The sequence below is a fragment of the Ailuropoda melanoleuca genome, chromosome 13, assembly GCF_002007445.2.
Source record: "Ailuropoda melanoleuca isolate Jingjing chromosome 13, ASM200744v2, whole genome shotgun sequence".
NCBI classification, from domain to species: domain Eukaryota; kingdom Metazoa; phylum Chordata; class Mammalia; order Carnivora; family Ursidae; genus Ailuropoda; species Ailuropoda melanoleuca.
In genome coordinates, this window is record NC_048230.1 from 87,122,795 (window position 1) to 87,143,408 (window position 20,614).

Below are 20,614 nucleotides of genomic sequence, written 5' to 3' on the forward strand. Positions count from 1 at the left end.
GGGAAAGAAAGCTCCTCAGAGTCAGACCTCAATGTCATAGAAACATTACCACCCTTCTTTTTATTCTTCATCTAGCAGTGCCTGGGAGGGAGGGACAGACCGGGTCATTTGAAGGGAGAAGAGATAGTTTTGAGGAGCAGGGCAGAGGTGTAGTATTTGACAGACAACGTTCCCTTGCATCCTGAGAGGTGAGAAATGCGTACTGTCCTCACTCTCTCCCGGTCCAACTCCATTGTCCTGCCATCTGCACACTGGAGGCAAGGGTCTCCCTAAGGACAATCCCGAGATTATTCTTATCCTCATTCTCTTGCCTTCCCTTGGTGCTACAAGGCTGCAGGGTTTTGAGACCATAGGGATGGACCCCGAATTTTTCCATAAATCTGCTTAGTTTAGAAACTATTTTTATTCTCCATATCTTTGAGGCTTTGAGCACATGATAAAGCAGCATAATTTAAAAAGTGTGTGAGTACTCCGAGCACATAAATTTAAGTTTTAAAGTAAAAGTGAAAGAAAATGAGGGCATTGAGCAGAAGAAGCAAATATGATAACTAGGAAGGGAGAGAGATTTTCTCCAAGCTAATTTCTAAACGTGGCCGTTTAGCTCAAAGCTAAGGAAAAAGAGAAATATGTTTACAAATTCTTTTCCTCATAAAGATAGAAATATACCAGTTTTGAAAGGTATACTTTTTTCTTCACATTAAAAAAAAGATTCACCATGGGGGGCATTTTCTAGAACAAAATGTGGGTAGCAGCCCTCTCAACAATGTGAGCACCTATGCAGATTTCTGTTCTGTACCCCTTCAATAAAAGGTGAGAGCAAAACATGAAGCTTATTATCAACATCTCAGTTCCCTGGAGTAGGCAGTACCACATATGCCCAAATAGAAAGACAAGAGGAAAATAAGAGAACCTCTCATTTGCTCAATTAGAAGACCCCTCTGAAAATGCCTTTTTTTTTTTTTTGGCCATTTGAATGTATAAACTCTTAAGGATGTAGATAAAATTGTTTGTTTATACCTTTTCATTTCATAATTTAACTATACACATTTAAAATCATGTATTATGCAGGGGCGCCTGGGTGGCACAGCGGTTAAGCTTCTGCCTTCGGCTCAGGGCGTGATCCCGGCGCTATGGGATCGAGCCCCACATCAGGCTCCTCTGCTATGAGCCTGCTTCTTCCTGTCCCACTCCCCCTGCTTGTGTTCCCTCTCTCGCTGGCTGTCTCTATCTCTGTCGAATAAATAAATAAAATCTTTAAAAAAATAAAAATAAAATCATGTATTATGCAAAGTAATATATTTAGAAATATTACGATTTTCCATTTAGATTTCGAGGGAACTATAGTATTCTAGCTATGTTCATGTATGGCCCACACCAGTGTCTCCATCACTGGGGTCAGCCCTAGAGCCATCTTACTTGGGCTCCAGAGAATAATGACTTCACTTTCAGCTAATGTTCGTTGAGAGATGTTACTTTTTATTTTTATTTTTTTTCATAATAATATTTCTATTATATTATGTTATTCACCATATAGTACATCCCTGGTTTCTGATGTAAAGTTCGATGATTCATCAAACACCCAGTGCACCATGCAATCCGTGCCCTCCTTACTACCCATCACCAGACTATCCCAGTCCCCCACCCCCCTCCTCTCTGAAGCCCTCAGTTTGTTTTTCAGAGTCCATAGTCTCTCATGCTTCATTCCCCCTTCTGATTATCATATGGTTTCTCTCATCTATGGAACATAAGAACTAGGAAGATCAGTAGGAGAAGAAAGGGATAAAGAAAGGGGGGGTAATCAGGAGAGATGTTACTTTTTAAATTCGTATACAAATCTTATCCCAAGCCCCAAATACCCGTTTTTTTGGCATTAGAGCAGCGCCCCCCACCCCACTCCATTTATCTGATGGGGCGTGTTTGGGATTGCCTCTTCACAAAGACTTATTATATAGATTTTTAAATGATCTTTAAAGGATGTCAAACATTTGCAACTAGAAGGTCATTCCTTTGGGAATCATGATTAAATTCCATTGACCCTTTATTCCTTATTTAAACGGGTGAGTGACTTCTCTTAGCCTCTAAAACCAGACTTGGTTGAAGTCGTTTCCTGCCAATTTATCCTCCCCAAACAGTACTTTGTGGTTCAAAACGATGTAATTAAGAGAACGCCCTGTAACACAAGACTCTTTTATGGGGCAGGACTATGTCAAGGCATTTGTGATAGTTTTGACATGTGATGGCTGAGTGCTTCATCTGACCGTAACATAGCCCACCCTGAAGCCCACCCTGGAAATGCCCCGTGACTTAGAAAGAGTGCTCCCCTGAGAAACAGAGTCAACCCTGTTTTGTTAGGTCACTTAAATTCTGGGGCCTTGGTTTTCTTATGGGTGAAATGAGGGGTGTAAGGTGGATCAGACAGGAGTTTGAGGGGGGGCACAAGGATGACAATGGGGATGGCTCTGTATATCCCTGGGAGGCTCTGGCGCCCTCCCCTCATTGGCAAGTCAACAGAGTTATTCTGCTTTGATCTATTTTATATAAAGGGATTCCAGGTAAATTTTCCTTTGAAGTAAAGATCCCTTTTTTTAATTAAAAAAAAAAAGAGTAGGCAGTTATGGAGGGCTGTCTGCTCTGAAGTTCTCTGACTTCAAAGCCATCAGGGGTCATAGTTAAATCTTCCTACTGATGGCTAATGAGGATATGATGTGCCTGGGGAAGCGGGGGACAGACTCTGCCTGCTAGTTGGTCAGCATAAGCAATCTGGCAACACAGACATTAGACAACCCACTATAACATCCCACTTAGTTGGAATCCCATCATCCTAGAAAACCTGTTCATAACTTTATGAGCAGCAAATGACAAGGAAATGGTTCTCAAACTTGGCAGCAAATTGGAATCACCTGGGGAGTTTTGAAAATTCCGACGTCTGGGCCACACCCCATGCTAATTAAGCCAAGTGCTAGAGGAAGGACCCAAGCTTTGGTTATTTGTATCTCCCAGCATAAGTCTAATGTGTGGTAAAGTTTAAGAATATACAGCATTGGTACAGTCACTATGCAAAACTGTACAGTGGTTCCTCCAAAGATTAAACATGGGATTACCATTTAATCAGGTGATTCCATTCAATCCAAAAGAATTGAAAGCAGGATCTTGAAGAGATATCTGCACACCTGTGTTTATAGCAGCGTTACTCACAATAGCCAAAAAGTAGAAGCAAGCCAAGTGTCCACTGATGGATGAAAAATGAGCAAGATGTGATATATACATACAGCGGAATATTATTCATTCTTAAAAAGGAAGAAGATTCTCACCCGTGATACAACATGGTTGAACTTCGAAGACATTAGGCTAAGTGAAATAAGCCAGTCACAAAAAGACAAATACGACTCTACTTAAATGAGGAATCTGGAGTAATCAAATACATAGAGACAGAAAATAGGGTGGTGGTTGCCAGGGGCTGGGGGGAGGTGAGGGTGGAAATTGGCTATATGATGAGTTTAGAGTTTCAGTTTTGCAAGACAAAAAGAGTTCTGGAGGTTGGTTGCACAACAATATGACTATACTTAACACTACCTAAATGGACACTTAAGAATGGCTAAGATGGTAAATTTTATGCTGTGTATATTTTGCCACCATTAACTATAAAAAATAAAAAAGTTGCATCATGTAATGCCTTGCAACTCCAAGTGTGATCTGTGGGCCCCCAGCATGGGCATCTTCTCAGGAGCTGGTTAGGAATGCAGCACCTTGGGCCCCACCCAGGCCTGTTGCATTAGAACCCACATTTTTAAACAAGACCCCCCCCCCAAGGTGGTCTGTGTGCACGTTAAACTTTGAGAAGCGCTAGTTGTGATGGACTGAACATTTGACCAGGTTGGAAGACATGGTGGATTCGGTCAATTGCTACCCAGCATCCATCTCCTCTTCCTGCTTCCTCTAGAACCTGGCGTTTTCTGAGCAGCCATATGTCCACTGGGCTGCCCTCATCCACATCCCCATGCAGACCACTCCCCTGGCCAGTGACTGGTTTCCAGGTGGGCATGCTGCCTGGTTCTGGACGATGAAACTAAGGCAAGCTCTACTGAAGAGGTTCTGGGGACACCCGAGAAGAAATGGCCTGTCCTTCCTTTGGAAGTTTTCATGTCTGGATAGGACCCGAGCAAATTCTGTATGCATCTTGGGACCTTGGACACAGCTAGCCTGGTCCTTGACACACACAGACGCACACATAGACGCTGACGGACAAGACCCTGGGGTCTACCTCACCGATGGATTTCTGATTATGTGAGATTAGAAAAGTATTTTTTAAGACCATTTGAGTCAGATTTTCTGTTACTTTTAGCTGAGGGTTTCTCAACCTTGAACCTATTGACATGTGGGGCCGGGTAATTCTTTGCTGGGGGAGGGCTGTTGTGTGCATTACAGGACGTTAGGCAGCAACCCTGACCTCTATCCCTTAGATGTGAATAGCTCTCCCCCTCCCTCAGTTTTGACAACCGAAAGTGTCTCCAGACAGATTGCCAAATGTTTGGGGTTCAGCGGAGGGAGGGGTACAATTTGCCCCCAGTTGAGAACCACTGCCGCAGACAAAGGCATCCTAATGAATGTGAAGGCCTCTATTCAGTGGATCCTCAGGAGGATAAAAATTGCGGCTGCCTATGCTCCAGAGTGTGTCAAGGATCAAAGTGAGATCAGGTGTGTGAGAAAAGCAAATACACACAAGGTGTTGCTAATCCTTACCTGTCTTTGATGCTGCTCCATTGATAGCAATGTTGTAGTTTCCATTTATTCTTTTAATGGGCAGAGATGTTGAACTTAACAGATGGCCAACATGGATAGTGAATGGAATTTTCCCCTGGCAAAGCTGGTGAACCCTGCCAGGACTCTCTGGGGCTCTTCCTCCTGCTCAGAAACCCTGCTCTCCTACAGCCCGGCCCCGAGCTGGATTCCCAATCCCAACTCCTTGTCCCAGGAGGTGATGGGGACTGCAGAGCTCACCCTTTAGTGTATTTTCACAGATTAAGAGAGATCTTCATATTTAGCTGCTGGGGAGATGGATGCCCACCACAGAATAGTGTATTCACAGCTCATGCACCTGTGTATTTAAGACCCGCGGTAGTGGGGCCCTGGACAACCAGTCTTGCCTTATGCTCCCCTTCCTCGAAATGACTGACACATCAAGGTCTCTTTCCCTAGATGCCACCTGACTCCTACAATCAGTGCCTTCAGAGCATCACTTCTTGGACAGTTTGTGTCCCTAAGTGTCATAATATGTCTCCTGGGGCAGGAAGGCTTATGAGGGGAGCTAGACTTCAGGTGTGCAGAATTGGAAGCGTGGGAACAGGGGAGGGGACCAGCGCTGGAGGCATCTGAATGCCATGGACGGAGCAGTCACTTACTTCGCCGAGTGCTTGCCCTGGGCCAGGCTGGGGCTGGGGCGGGGATGGGGAGCAAAGGGTGATAGGAGGCAGCTGTGGCCCTCACAATCTACTGGGGCATATGTGGTGGATGCTGGGTTGCTCTCCTGACCTTATCCCATATCGCGGTATGGGGTAAATACCCCCACTAACATGGAAACTACCCCGATTTTGGGCCGCATCCCCACCCTTGCAGCCTAGGTGCTCTGTAGGTCACTGACTTGCCTTCTGAACCAGAGATAGGACACATATCTGTGCTTGATGTATGATGATACGGACAAGAGAAGGCATTCATTGGCGGCTTCTAGGGAAAAACAGTTTTCTTTTGAGGGAGGGGGTCGCGCCTTGCAAAAGTGATGCCAGGTCCGGCTATAGCCCAATTATTTCCAGAAAGGAGCCAAGCTGGGGATTGAGCCCATAAATAAAGGAAGGCCGAGCCAAGAGAGTTGCAAGGAACCCAAGCCGGAGCCTTGATCAAGCATGTGATCCGCCTCTGGACTTCTTGTTGGCAGATGTTAATAAGACCTTCTTACTGTGTAAGCCAGTTTGAACTGGATTTTTCTGTTCCTTGAATTACAAACTGTCCAAACTGACCCAGAATTTGATACCAAGAAGGGGATGCTACAATGAGCAAACCTCAAATGTGAATTGGCTGAGAAGAAGTATTCACAAGGAGAACAGCAGGATGTCTTTACCTAAATTAGGAAGACGTTAATCCCGGGCTAGCAAAATGGCTGCTTCTCCCTGTTTGACCCCAGGATACAGACCTTCTGTGTAGGGAGATAGGACATTTGGAGAGATCTGGTGGGAAATACTCAGGATGTTGGCTACCTCTGGCAGTCTTTGTTAAGATCCTAAGAGACTCGGGGTGTCTGGGCGGCTCAGTCGGTGAAGCATCTGCCTTTGGCTCAGGTCATGATCTCAGGGTCCTGGGATGGAGCCCCATGACAGGCTCCCTGCTCAGCAGGGAGTCTGCTTCTCCCTCTGCCCCTCCCCACCCTGGCTCATGCTCTTTCTCAAATAAATAAAATCTTTAAAAAAAAAAGTTCATAGGAGACTCAAATGTAGGAGGAGGGTAGCCTGTTTGAAAATGGGGAGGAATAAAAACACAACTTTGCGGAGAGAGAGCCTTTCTGCCTGTGGCCTGCAATCCAAAGTGACTGGACTTTGATGAGCAAGCCTGCTAGGTCAGAAAAGCTGATGTAACTGGCTAAAGTTAGAACACAGGCAGCAAATCAGGTGGCTTAGCAAGAGAAAAGATCAGGCCCTGGGAAAACAGTGTCCGAAGGTTCCGGGTCTCTAAAGAGCATCTTGTCTTAGGTGCCTCAAGCTTGATGAAGAGGACAACTCACTCACTGTGGACATAGAGGTAGGATACAGCTGTGGGGCAGGGAGCAGACGTGGGGTACCTTCACGTCAGAGGTGAAGGAAGATGACACTAATCTAAGGTGTAGCGCCGTGGGCAAGGCAAGAGCCTCATTGCCAGCTCAAGGATTCTGACCTGAGACCAAATCCAGCTTGAACTACCAGCCCACGGACTTGAATAGAAGAAATCCAGTAGATTCTTAAGGATGCTGACTTGCCAAAGAAAGGGGCCAACCAATGCCTGAAATTGCCTGTTCCTCAGGGCAACCCTGGAACTTGTACCCACCAGAAGTGTGTTGTTAAAGCAGTGACTCTCCTTGAAAGACACACGCCCACTCAGATGTTGGCTAGGTAGTGGACAGGGAAGCTACACCAAACGCAGAAATGGGGGCCGCCATTTTGGCTAACTGAGGAACTTGCTTTACCACCATGGCAAGGAATCCCCAATATTTCCTCAATACTGCATGCACTGTTGGCCAATGACAACATGTTTCTCATGGTCCCCTTCTCTAAATGGAGAATTGCCCTTCTGGAAATTCTTATTGCAGATATACTGGGTTTTCCCCCCACTATTGACTATGTTGATGGTGGTGAAGTTCAGAATTTAGTTCATAGGTTACCATCCCATGAGTTGCTACTTCCAGACATGATGGAGAGTCTGATGCATCTTCCAGAAAATATGAACTTGAATCTGAATCCGGTAACTGAATGAGTCATAGGGCTTCACCCATTGGGGAGAAGGTGAGTCTACATTAACCAAGTGTGGGTATTTCTGATGATTATGTAGGGAAAGGAGAATGTACAGATGTTGGGTCACCAAAGGGGTGGACGATAGTGGGATATTATGGTTACTGTTTAACACTCATCTCCTCTTCTCTGGATAATAATCCTGATTTTGTTCAGGTTACTACGCTTGATCTCACAGCTTGTATGGGCTAAAGAAAGTTAACTCCCCTCCCAGATCTAGGACCAGAGCATACTACTAACACTAAGCTCACACTGGTGACCCTATGCAGACCTTCAGGACCGGATGGAGTTCTGCTTAGAACTCCTTGGAGACACGTTTTCTCTCTTTCCTTCTTCATCTGGGGTGGAGTGTTGGGGAATATGAGTCTTAAAGCAGCTGTTTCACTGCCATGAGGGGAACCAATCATGACTGAAGCCAACACAAGGAGGAAAAGTTGAAAGAATCAGAGAAAATGGAGCTGTGGTCCTGATTGCACCATACCCATCCTTACCCTTGGGCTTTTGAGTTATGTAATGTCTTCTTTGGTGTTTGATCCAGTTGAAGAGTTTTCTGTTATGTGTCACTAAACCACCAACTATTACAGAGTGCAATAAACACTAAAATAAAAATATGAAAAAGTGTTGGTAGTAAAGAGAGAAGGTGGGTTAATTAGCTAAGAGGAGCAATGATACCTTTTTTTTTCTTTAAGACAACTTCATTGAGATATCTTGAACTTACAGAAATTGTTTATATTAAGGTGTACAATTTGATTGACATACAGACATGCACTGGAAAGATCACCATGAACAAACTAAACAACTTATCCATCAGTTCTATATAGGTATATTTTTGTGTATGTGCATGTGTTGAGATGTAATTTAAAATCTACCTTCTTAGAAATTTTCAAGTATACAATACTTTACTGTTAATTATTATTACCGTGCTGTGTATTAGATGTCCAGAATTTATTCATTCCATGTAACTAAACCTTTGCACCTTTTAACCAACATATCCCTATTTCTCCAACCACAATTCTACTCTCTAGAAGCAATGTTTCTTTAAGCACTGCGGGTGGGAAGAGTAGCAGAGAGAAACCCATCGCAGTTCTTAGCATTAAAAGCACCCCTTTGGTGGAATTTATTGGGCTCATCAAAGGCTATCGTACATTTCTCAGTCCATCCAGGCGGGAATGGATGTGTTGAGGTCTTCAGTGCAGGGCACTGCCCCTGACATCTCAAAGTCCCCAATAAAAATTGAGTGGTGGAAGGAAGCCTGCCATCTGTCGCCCGCATCCCTCGGCAGAGCAGCCCCCCAGTGTCCCCTCTCACTGTGAGCAGCCAGCCACCTCCTAGCCCTGTTCTCCCACCGCTGTTACAGAAGATGGAGCACATGTCTCCCAGGCTGAGAGCCTTCCTTTCGGAACCCATCGGAGAAAAGTATGTTGCCTGGGTGGATGGAATCAGCCATGAGCTTGCCATCAATTTGGTCGCCAAAGGTTTCGACAAGGTAATTCATTTTTTTCTTATTGCCCCAACTTTGCTCCCCAACCTCTCTTCCCCTAGCCCTGCCAGATGGCAGCCGCTGCTATGTATCCCTGCAAGGGGCCGTCACAGAGCAGAGCCGCCACTTGGCAGAGTGCCACTTGCTTCAGCGCCACTGACCCCTCATGCTTGGGCAGCCTCGAGGGCCAGTAGATGATGGGCAAATGGAATGGCTTTGGCTCGGAGCAGCTGGGCTGGGCATGATTCACTTGGAGTTCAAACACCCAGAGGTCAATAGAAGTGAGCCGCCCGCCCGAGTCTGGGGCTGGGCTGTCAGGATGGATGATTTGTGCGCACTTCCCACCTCCATGCAGAGACTCATGGGGTCTCCCCCGCCCCACCAGGGCACCAGCTTGGCGACAGCAGGTGGAGTAACAGCAGACTGGGGTCTACACCAGAGTAAGAGGATATGAGTTGTTCTAAGATGTCACTCACAGCCCAAGAATGTCCTTAAGGGTATCCCGTGGAATCGGAACGTTCTTTTCTATATAATTATTTGTTTTTATGGTGCTCTTAAAAAGCTGCTTGGAGGGGCGCCTGGGTGGCACAGCGGTTAAGCGTCTGCCTTCGGCTCAGGGCGTGATCCCGGCGTTGTGGGATCGAGCCCCACATCGGGCTCTTCTGCTATGAGCCTGCTTCTTCCTCTCCCACTCCCCCTGCTTGTGTTCCCTCTCTCGCTGGCTGTCTCTGTCTCTCTGTCGAATAAATAAATAAAATCTTTAAAAAAAAAAAAAAAAGCTGCTTGGAACTTTAGGAGAGTATGGGAGATGATCCCAAAGAGAACCCAAAGAGAGTGATCACATACAGAGGCGGATGGGAATTCACATGGAGCACTGCACGCTCGGTTGAGAGATTTTGCCCACAGCTATAGTTTCTAACGTGGGTCTATACGACGGTGCAAGAAAATGTTGCAGAAACGCCCAGTGAGGCTGGGAACTGTTGCTCGCATGGCCGGTCATCAGTTTGGTGTGCGCCTGCATAGGGCACGGCTGTTTCCAGGGGGTCTCTGAACTACTGGGCCTCTGGTTTTCTGGTTGACACGCTGCTTATACCAGTTGTGAAATATTCTGAATATCAACCCAATCTACAGGCCTATTTACTATCCACTAGGTGGTATTGCCAGGAAGCTGGAGCTCCATGATTGAGGTAGATTGGATTCTTTCCTCCCAGATAAAGGACACGGGACCCTTCCCAAGCAGGTAGTGAAGTAAGCAAGTCTGGTTAGGGAAGACATTTTAAATTAAAAATTTCCTTTTTGAACGAAATGATTGTCCCTTTTTCTTTTCTATTGTGGTGTAATGCACCAACGTTGATATGAAGGGTTCAGCTCAGTGAATTTTTACATGTATACACACACACACACACACACACACACACACACACACGGAGACACCCCCAGATTCAGGGACTGGATACCTCCAGAATGCCTGATGATCCCCTTGTATCTCTCCCCCATCAATGCCATCCCCCACTCTCAGAGATACCCATTATTCTGGCTTCTCCCCACTTTGATTTAATGTTTTTTTGCTGCTGTTCAGCCAAACACAGCATTTTAAAAATATTTCTATTCACATACAGTGAATTTCACCTTTTTTAGTACACAGTTCTGCAAGGTTTGACAAATGCATGCAGTCATGAAGCCACTACCACAATCAAGTCATAGAACAGTCCCGACACTTCAAAATGTTGCTCTGTGCCCTTCATATTCCCCACCCTCAGCCCCTGACAACCACTGATTTGTTTTCTGTCCCTACAGTTTTGTCTTTTCCAGCATAACTGTGTTTTAAATGAGGATTACAAGTGGGGCAATAGACATGTTTAAGATAAAGGAATGAACGAATAATGGGAAATTTTCAGGCATTCCAGAACTTGCTACACAGATTCAGGGCTGTAGAGAAGAAGAAACCATTTTCCTGAGTGTGGCCAGGCCCCTCTTATGCTCACGACCTCCTGGTGAGAACGGTGACCAGCACACCACTCCCAGGCCAGACTCATTCCTCGGATCACTAATTCCAAGCACAAACATAAGGGATTTCACCTTTCTCCTTTGCTTTGGGCCTCTCACTCACCTGTGAATGAGATGAGGGTTGCTATTTGCACTTCACAAAGGAGAAGTTGGTGCCTTGATGAAGGTCCCGAGTGAGGATGAGGATGGCAGGGGATCATGTTGTCACAAACCACACGGGAAGATCTGGGTCCCGGTGGTTACCATGGCAGGGAGGGGGCTGACCCTGGGATTCGGTGGTGAGACTCGTTTCAGAGCTGAAGCCTGGCTGGCCCTGTAAAAGGATCCACAAGACCCGATCCAGGAGATCCAGGCGCATCCGGGTGAGGACGGGTTGGTGGGTAGGGCCAGCAGGAAGAGCCTCCAGGGCAGGCCGATCCTGCAGGGAAGGGGTCTCAGATTTAGCATAAAAAAATGCAGGTGCCTATATATTATTTTAGACTTTTATTTTTAGTGCAGTTTTAGGTTCACAGCAAAATTAAGCAGAAGATGCAGAGATTTCTCATGGACCCCCGTGCCCCCAACATGTACATCCTCTCTCATGAGCCACACCCTCACCAGAATGGTACATCTGTAGCCATCCAAGAACTTATGTTGGCCTGGTGTAATCACCCAGGGTGCATACGCAGAGTTTCTGTGGGTTTGGACAAATGTTCAATGACACATATCCACCATTATAGTAACATACAGAGCTGGTTCAGTGCCCTAGAATCCTCTGAGCTCCTGGATTTTTATGCCCTGCCTCCAGGAGACCCTAGGGAGGGACACCTGTCTGGGTGTCATGCAGTCCTTTGTCTCTGCTGGCCTCTGCGTGGGTCTAGTTGTCCCTTCCCCCAGCTATGGCATGAATTTCCGAACTATTGATTCTTCTATGGATTCACCTAAGTCTTTTCAGGACCTTGACAGTCAAAAATGTGGCTGCATTCTCTCTGAGGTATTTTGTGCCTGTCCTTCTCCCAGGCAGTCTGCCTTGTCAGACCTAGATCTTGGAGAATCTAGATCTCTACCATCTGATATGGTGGCCACTGGCCATTGGTACCTACGGAGCCCCTGTCTGAATAGAGATGTGCTATGCATCTAAAGTACACACTGTGATTTTAAAGATTTAGGGTTTTAAAGTACCCCTCCCAATGCAAAGCATCTCATCAATAGTTTTTTTTTTTTTACTAATTACATGTTGAAATGATATTTGTGACACATGAGAGAAAATAAAGCATACTATCAGAACTAATTTCACCTGTTTCATCCTCCCTCCTTTTTCCTGTGGCTACTAGAAAATTAAAAATTATATATGTGGCTGGCCCACATTAAATTTCTACTGGACAGTGCCGGTCTAGATTTAACAGCAGAAGGGCTGCAAGGGACAAAGGAAGGACCGGGAAGGGAAAATACGTTGGTGCATAAAACGCTCAGGAGGCTTTCCATGGCCCAGCTCTCGCTCTGTCTTATGTTCCCCACCCCACCCACTCCAGTATATACCCAAGCCAGACAGTCCATGAGTCACAAACACAGACGGGACCACCAGCCTGCAGGCCTCTCTTGAAATGGACATTCACCACCTTCAGTACCCCATTCACAGCGGACCTTCTCTGGGAAGAAAGCCTTCCTTCTGCCCGCCCACCCCAGCCTAACAAACTCCTGCTTCTGAACACTGAGTATTCAATAGGACCCCTTGCTGTGACATCTGTCCTGTTGACTCTTCTTTCCACACATGGCCTGAGAGCCCACACTTATTATGCTAGAGAGGCACAACTTGCCTTTGGGGCTCTTCCACGTCTCCTCGAAGCATAAGATGGTTCTACGATCTTTGTACTCCTCTTCTCCCTATGAACACACGGCCCAAGGATGAGTGAATTTCCAGGCACTCAGTAAATTCAGGGCCTTTGAGCAGTGCCCTATGCAGCAGGTGCATTCGTGGCGGGAATAACCCTGAAGTTATCCAACAGCAAGGAAGTAAGTTTATCATCCAGAGAATCTGGTTTCATTCAATGTTCTTTGATGATACTATAAAGTCCTATCCCTGAGCCTGAATCTTCCTCCTGAAAGATACTTGGAAGATCAGGAAGGGGTATATGTTCTGGGTACCCACCTGCTCCCTAAGGCTCTCCTAACAGCGGGATTCGTGCATGACGCCTGCTACATGTCAGGCTCTGTCCTCAGTGCACTACTTGTATCTCATCAAATCATCAGAAAATCCTACAAGGTATACTATTGCACCTTCGTTTTACAGATGGGGAAATAGGCACAGAGTAGCCATGTGACTTGCTCAAAGTCACTTGGGGTGAGAGAAGTGAAATTTGCATCTGGGGAGACAGTCTCTGCAGGGAGTCAGTCATGCAAGTTTGGGGTTACCCTGCATAGGGCTGCCAGGTGAAATACAGGGACCCACTCTGTTAAATCTGAATTTTAGTTAAACAAATAATTTTTTAGTATAAGTATATCTCAGGGAGACATGGAGAAGAAAGAAGGGGCAAGCCCTGCACTGGATCGAGCATTCACACTGGAGACAAGGAGTTTTAAACCAGAAATGACCAAGAGGTACTGGATTTTCAAGATTGTCACTGGCTACCAGTGGCCATGAAGGCTGAAGAGCCAGCATCCGGTTAGAGATAAAGAGAGCTATTGATCCCCCAATGAAGTCTTGTGGCCACGTAAGTGCAATCACTCTAGGCTCCAAGGAGCTGGCAGGCAGCTCCAGGCAGAGATGTCAGCAAAGCCTAAGAATCAGCGAGGGCCGAGACCACGATGTGTTTGCAAAGGCCAGGTGACGGATGGAAGGTACACACTTGTGGAGAGCATTGCATAACCTGCAGGGTGTCAAATCACCATGTTGTACATCTGAAACGAATGTCTGTCAACCGTACTCAAATAAAAAAACAGTTAAGAAAAGAAAAGGCCAGGTGTCACAGTGAAGACGGAAAATTTTCATTGGCATGGACCAGGACCAGCCACCTAGCACTAAATGAAGATATGAGGCCCCTTGTTCCCCTATCCTGAGGGCTTCAAATGGCTTTAGCAGAGCATTAAACCAAGGGGGCCCTCTGTCCAGGGTGTGGGAGTAGGCCCTGTCTGCCCAACATTCCCACATCTCTGCATCAGCCTCCCTGCAGCCAGATTTTTGTGAGCTTTGGTCCAAGGAGGGAGAAGTGAGAGATTTCCTCCTCCTTAGGGGCTCACTTCCTGGAGCCAGCAGAGAAACGGAACAGGCTTTGGGCAGGGCTGTGATGGGGACCCATTGACGATGGGTTCCCTTGGGAGCAGGGTGAAGTGAGCTAATTTCCCTCCCCACTTCTGGAGGGTAGCAGAGCTAGTGGATGAGGGACAGTCAGGTGGCAACTTGGTTCCGGAGGCCACGAGAAGAGGCCCGTCTTCCTGCAACGTTCCTGGAAAATTTGCCTCTGGTCCTACATGGTACGCATTCCCTGGCTTCCGGGTGCTGAGGCTGGTGGGATGTGGAGGCTCTGATCACCCAACCAGCTGATGCCAACAGCGGGGCCTCCGAAAGGGCAGAGGCCGCCATTGGTGCGAGACCAGATGTGGACAGTTGGGATGGGCAAGCCTGGGGCTCAGGAAAACAGGAATCAACCCCTTGGATTCTCAGTGGTTCCACCTGGAGAATGGGACGGGGTTAAAATGTGCCAGGGGTCTGGAGCCCATCAAAGGTACTCAAGAGCTACTTGCTATTATCATTATTATTACTGTCATCTATCATCATCACTAATATTCTTTCTCCCGGGACAGAGCTCCCTGTTCCTTGATCCTGTAACTCACTTCTGCACCCCCCCAACACGCCCACTGCAGCACCTGGCTCAGTTAACATTCAATGTTAATAATTCAATGTTGAATTAAAAAACATCTCCATAAAATCACCACTGACAATATGAGGATACTGATAAAGTAAAATGAGATCGTTCTAAGCAACAATACGACTTTTCAAAAAAGATGATTCAAGTAGCAGTTAAAATGACCATGACATCCTGGCTGCTTTTTTAATCTTTTCAACAACTGGACCATGACTAAAAATAAGAAAGCCCAAGCTCCAATAGCTTGGGTACATTTCACAACTGCAATTCAGCTTTTATTTAATTTCTTTAAAAAAAATATGTTCCCTTTGGTTAAGATGAAATTTGCTTTGTTTTATGTAACTGAAAGTAAAGAGACAGCAGCAGGTTTTCCTGGAGAAGGTCCAGGACTGCAGGCGTGGACACTGGTTCTCGTTCATTCCAGGCTGGAGAGCCCCCAAACCAGCCGCAAGACAAGGGCATTTACGTGACCTTAAATCTCCAGGCTTCACCAGTTAGCAGCTCGGTCAATCTGTGGCCACGCGGACTTGGGCGTCCCTTTCTCCATGTAGTCCTTGCTCCTTGTCAATAATCATGTGAGAAAATTATAAAGAGATGAGTGAAAAGCTGAAGAGCAGTAGTTAGAAAACAAGAGAATGCCGAAGAGCCATCAGTCCAGGTGTACTTAATATTAATTACAAGTGTTTTTCATGCACACAGACTCTTTAGAAGGGAAGGATGGACAAGGTTCATCGCATTTTATGTTCTGTGCTCGTCCCACAGGCTAAGCATTCCAGGACATTTTCCTAATGTTCTTACATTGATTCCACTTAATTCAGTTTGCAAGGTGGGGCTGGGCACGCTGTGTGCCTTCAAGCAATGCAGAAACTGAGACCTGGATTCTTGGGGTCCTCACTTCAGGTTAAGTGGGTTGCCTGAGGTCACACAGCTGGTTTGCAAGAACAGACTGGTGTTAAGGTGCCCTTCATCTACAACTCCCACGTGCAGCCATCTTGGTTGAAGGAGCTTTTGTCCCCAAGGGGACACGTGGCAATGTCTGGAGATGGTTATGATTATCCCAATTTGGGGGGCTGGGGGACTGCTACTGGCATCTAGTGCGTAGAGACTGGAGATGCTGCGAAACTTGCTGCAACGCACAGGACAGTCCCCACCCCCACCCCAACAGCACACAATTACCCACAGTGTCAACAGTGGAGAGGGTCAAACACTCTGCAAGATCGATTGAGAAAGCGATGGGGTGGGGAGCATCTCTGCTTCCTCTTTGTGTGTGTGTGTGTGTGTGTGTGTCTGTGTCTGTGTCTGTGTGTCTGTGTTAAAAAGAAATACTGGGATGCCTGGCTGGCTCCACTGGTGGAGCATGCAACTCTTGATCTTGGGATTATAAATTTGAGCTCCATGTTGGGTGGAGAGATTACTTAAAATCTTTAAGATAGAGAGAGAGAGAAATACTAGATCAGAGGCCAGAAGGCAGTACGCTAGGCTCTTGCTACTCAAAATGTTGTCCCTGGACCAGCATCAGTGGGGGCAAGTTCAAAATGCAGACTTTCAGGCCCCACTCCAGACTTGGTGAGTCAGAACCTCCTTTTTAACAAGGTCCCAGGTGATTTATGTACTCATTAAAGTTGAGAAAGACAGGTTCTGGTTTACCCCAGGCTGGACACCCCCCAACCCCGACCCGAGAGATGTGCATTTAACTTGGCCTCACATCTCACCAAGGGCCCGTCCCAGAATCCCCATCGCCCTGGTCAGGGGTTCAGGGCCTGCCATCACTGTCCCTCAAACCTGACCTGTGCCTCTTCCTTCGATTTTCACGAGAATCCTGGTGCTGGAGAAGAGCCGGTTTATTGTAACCTTTCCCGTCTTTCTCTCTGCCTCACTCCCTCCCCACAGGCCTACATCCTGTTGGGACAGTTCCTTCTGATGCACAAGGATGAAGTGGAGTTTCAGAAGTGGCTCATCTCTTGTTGCGGTGCCACCGAGTGCGAGGCCCAGGAGAGTTCTCACTGCCTGAAGGAGTGGTGCTCCTGCTTCCTATAGACACACACCCCGTTGCTCTGACACCTGGGTAAACGGTGCACTCTGTACTCGCAGCCAGGCTTGGGGTCATTATTTTTGTGTTTAACTTGAAGGATACACGTTCATTACACAAAGTAGGGCAAGAATACAAAAGAGGACAAACAAAAGACAAATGATACCCGAATTCACCACCCAGAAACAACTGTCTGTCACCTCACACGAATATCATGCCAAATAGCTCCACATAAATTTATAGAAAAGAATCTTTTATTTTAAAATAGGGATTAAGTGTTAAGCCAGTGTATTGGTTATCTATTGCTGTGTAGCAAATGAACCCAAAGCACAGCGGCTTAAACAATTTTCCCTCACACAGTTTCTTAGGGTCAGGAGCTGAGAGGGGCTTAGCTGGTGGCTCTGTCTCTGGGTCTCCCATGAGGTTGCAAACTCAGCTGGGCAGCAGTCATCTGAAGGTTTGACTGGGGCCGGAGGATCCACTTCAAGTCGTTGCACTCACGTGGCCATTGACTGGAGACCTCAGCTGCTCTTCACATGGGGCTCTTCATAGGGCTACACATGGCATGGCATTCAGCTTCCCCCAAAGTGGCTGACCTGAGAGGGAGTAAGAAAGCAAGCACGAAGCCACTGTGCCTTTTACGACCTAGTCTCTGACTCACACTATATCCCTTCTGCCTTCTTCTATTTTTAGAAGCAAGTCGTTAAGTCCTCAAGAGAAAAGCATTAAACTTTCTTGAAACAGCATCTAAATATGGTGGATATATTTTTAAGAGCATCATAGTCAGTTTTCTGAGGTATAATTTATAGTCAGTAAAACTTGCCCTTTTTAGGTGTGTAGTTATATGACTTTTGACAAATGCATTGTCCCATAACCACCTCCAGAATCAAGATGGAGAATGCTTTCATTGCCCCAAAGAGTTCCCTAATGCCACCCTGTCATCATCCCTGTGCCCCTCCCCAGCCCTTGCCTACCAAAGATCTGGATTTTGTCCTTACAGTTTTGACATTTCCAAAAAACCAAATAAATGTAATCACACAATATGTAGCCTTTTAAGAGTGGCCTCTTTCACTTAGCATAATTCAGCTAATCCATTATACAAGCTTTATAAATTCAAGAAAATGTTGGCAGATGTTGTTGGTGCCTGGCCCTGTATCCTGTTGGCATTCACTGTTCTAATACAGCCCAGTAATTTCCCTCAGCAAACACCTGAATAGCCTCTGCCAGCAGGGATCTCTGGTTGCAGGAGTGGGGATCCGCCCATGCACAGGGCAGAGAGGAAGTGCCACGGAGTTAACACCCAGTCCTGGGTGGAAGTTGACAGCTAAATGCCTCAGCGTCCTTGTGCTTTTGGCGGGACAGCTCTGAGGTGGTCTCTCCCAGTTTCCCAGTGGGGTCGAGCTCAGCTGCCTGCAGGGGCCCCCTGCCCTTTTAACACCCCCAGGCATTTGCTTTCTTCCCCTCCCACTCTACTATCAGGGTTTCCTGGGATCACCCCTCTATGAAATATTCAATTTTAGTCTCAGTCTGGTTTGAGAAGAAACCAACTTAAGACAAAAGTGTTAGAATTTAATTTTATTTCAACAGAAGTAAAAAAGTGGAACTGAGAGAATTATTGAACTTCATTGAATTTTTTTCTTCATTACTAGATATAGTCCTTCTAACTCAATTTCTTCTAAGTGTAAAGAATAATATGGGGAAATATTATGAGGTTAGTATCATTAGGTATGTTATATTTTAAACTCTGTTTTTCAATATTAGATGGCATGAATTCCCATTTTAAAAAAAGAAATGAGAGTAAAAAGAAATTAGCATTCTTCTCATTTTTTAAAATTGGCTTTAGTATTATTTTTAACTTGTCAAGGTTTATAGCATTTACATGCTTCCCATAAGCTTCATCCCTGCAGTTTGTTCAGTCTTAGTTGTATATTTAAGAGCTTATCATCAATCCATGTTGTTATAATTATTTTAAAAACCATGGCTTTGTCACTCCTGAATTCTTTGTTTTGATACATCTCTCTATTGGTTGAGTTGGATGATTATATGACGGAATAGGTCAGATTATGCTGCTGTAACAAACAATCCCCCAAAGCTCAGTGATTTAGCCAGTGAATGTTGATTTCTCTCTTAGGCTTCATAGCTAGTATATGCCATCAGGAAAGCTCTGTCCATTATAATCACTCTGAGAGATAGGTAGAGGGAAATTCTCTTTCAATACGTGCTTGGTGTGCCTGGCTGGCTCAGTCAGAAGAGCATGCAACTCTTGATCTCAGGGTCATGAGTTTGAGCCCCATGTTGGGTGCAGAGATTACTTAAATAAATAAAACTTAAAAAACAACAACAACAACTTGCTTCCATGAGTACCACAGCAGTGGCAAGGTATCATGGTGAATTACACACTATTTCAAAGCCTCTACCCAGAGTTATATATTCCACTTATGCTCACATTTCACTGTGAGCAAGGCAACATTTATTCACATTTAGTCATGAATAAAACAACAAAGCAAATCATATAGTCATACCTAACTTCAAAGGGTCAAGGACTCTTCTGAACTCAGAAGAAGCAGAAATATTTGGTGACAGCACTAATCAAGATCACAGTCATCGAATGGGCTCATTACTTTTTCCCTGGGTGCCTCACAGCTTCATTTCCTAAGTTCATAGTATGATTGGGATAGTTCCACTGGGGTCTGTTTAACTCTTTCTAGGTCTGCTTCTCTAGCTGTCCCCAAGGAGAGGCCATGAAGAAGAATTCCAGGTGAGCCAACTGACTGACCCAAATATTTAAATAGCTACATCTCCTGAGGTCTCAGGTTCTGACCATCCAGTGCCCTTCCCTTGCTCCCTCTTGTATAGCCCATCCTTGGATTAATTCCCTACTGAGATAGTCATGAGGTTTAGAAGTCACTCATTTTCTTTTCTTTTTTTAAGATTTTATTTATTTATTTATTTATTTATTTATTTATTTATTTATTTGAGAGAGAGAGCATGCGCATGCATATGCAAACTTGGGGGTGTGGGCTGTGGGGGAGGGAGAGAGAATCAAGCAGACTTCACACTGAGCACCTGAGCCAAAACCAAGAGTTGGACACTTAACCAACTGAGCCACCCAGGTACCCCAAAGTCATTCATTTTCTAACACAAGAGCTGGTTGGCTCTAGGGAAAAGAAAGTGGGAAGTAGCCTTGTCCTTCACTCTATTTCTGCACACCTCCCATATTGCTGAAATTCGTCCCTTTAATCAGATTACGTCTAGGATCATGTAGGAAGATTAGGGAGCTGAGCAACTTAGGAGGAGATGGGCTTCCAAGATTAAGGAGCCTCTACAGAGGGACCCTAGAACAGATATTAAAAACCAGGATAGATGTTCCTTGTGTAGTGTAACTAGAGGACACTGAAGATGAACACTGTTCCCCACAATTTTCTCTACAGACACTAGGAATGCTCTTCATCAGTCATTCATTCTCTTATGTTGATTTTAGTTTTTCTCGTTAATAAAATTATTGGCCTCAATTCTTCACCTTCTCCCTGTATTTTCCACCTTTGTCAGGTGATTTTGCAGTCCCTCCCACTAGAGGCAGAGTAACTCCCAGGCCCTTGACTTAAACTTGACTATGTGATTTGCTTTGGCTAATAGTATGAGTTTGAAATGACAGCATGCCAATTCTGAACTTCATTGTGCATTTCCACTTGCTCTCTCATATCTCTACCAACATTGAGAGAAGAAC

General features: G+C 45.6%; 1 protein-coding gene across 2 annotated transcripts in view; it reads left to right on the top strand.

The window, feature by feature from the left end:
* BANF2 (BANF family member 2) overlaps window positions 1–16,901 on the top strand; it is a 33,249-nt gene extending 16,348 nt beyond the window's left edge. Inside the window, exons 2-4 of one of the 2 annotated variants that reach the window (XM_019805777.2) lie at window positions 6,738–6,786; window positions 8,887–9,015; window positions 16,749–16,901. In XM_019805777.2, coding sequence (XP_019661336.1) covers window positions 8,890–9,015; window positions 16,749–16,895 — 273 coding nt within the window. In that variant the 5' untranslated portion in view covers window positions 6,738–6,786; window positions 8,887–8,889 and the 3' untranslated portion in view covers window positions 16,896–16,901. The remainder of the gene's footprint in view (window positions 1–6,737; window positions 6,787–8,886; window positions 9,016–16,748) is intronic. The other variant, XM_002925073.3, reaches the window with a different exon arrangement.
* The last annotated feature ends 3,713 nt before the right edge of the window (window positions 16,902–20,614 follow it).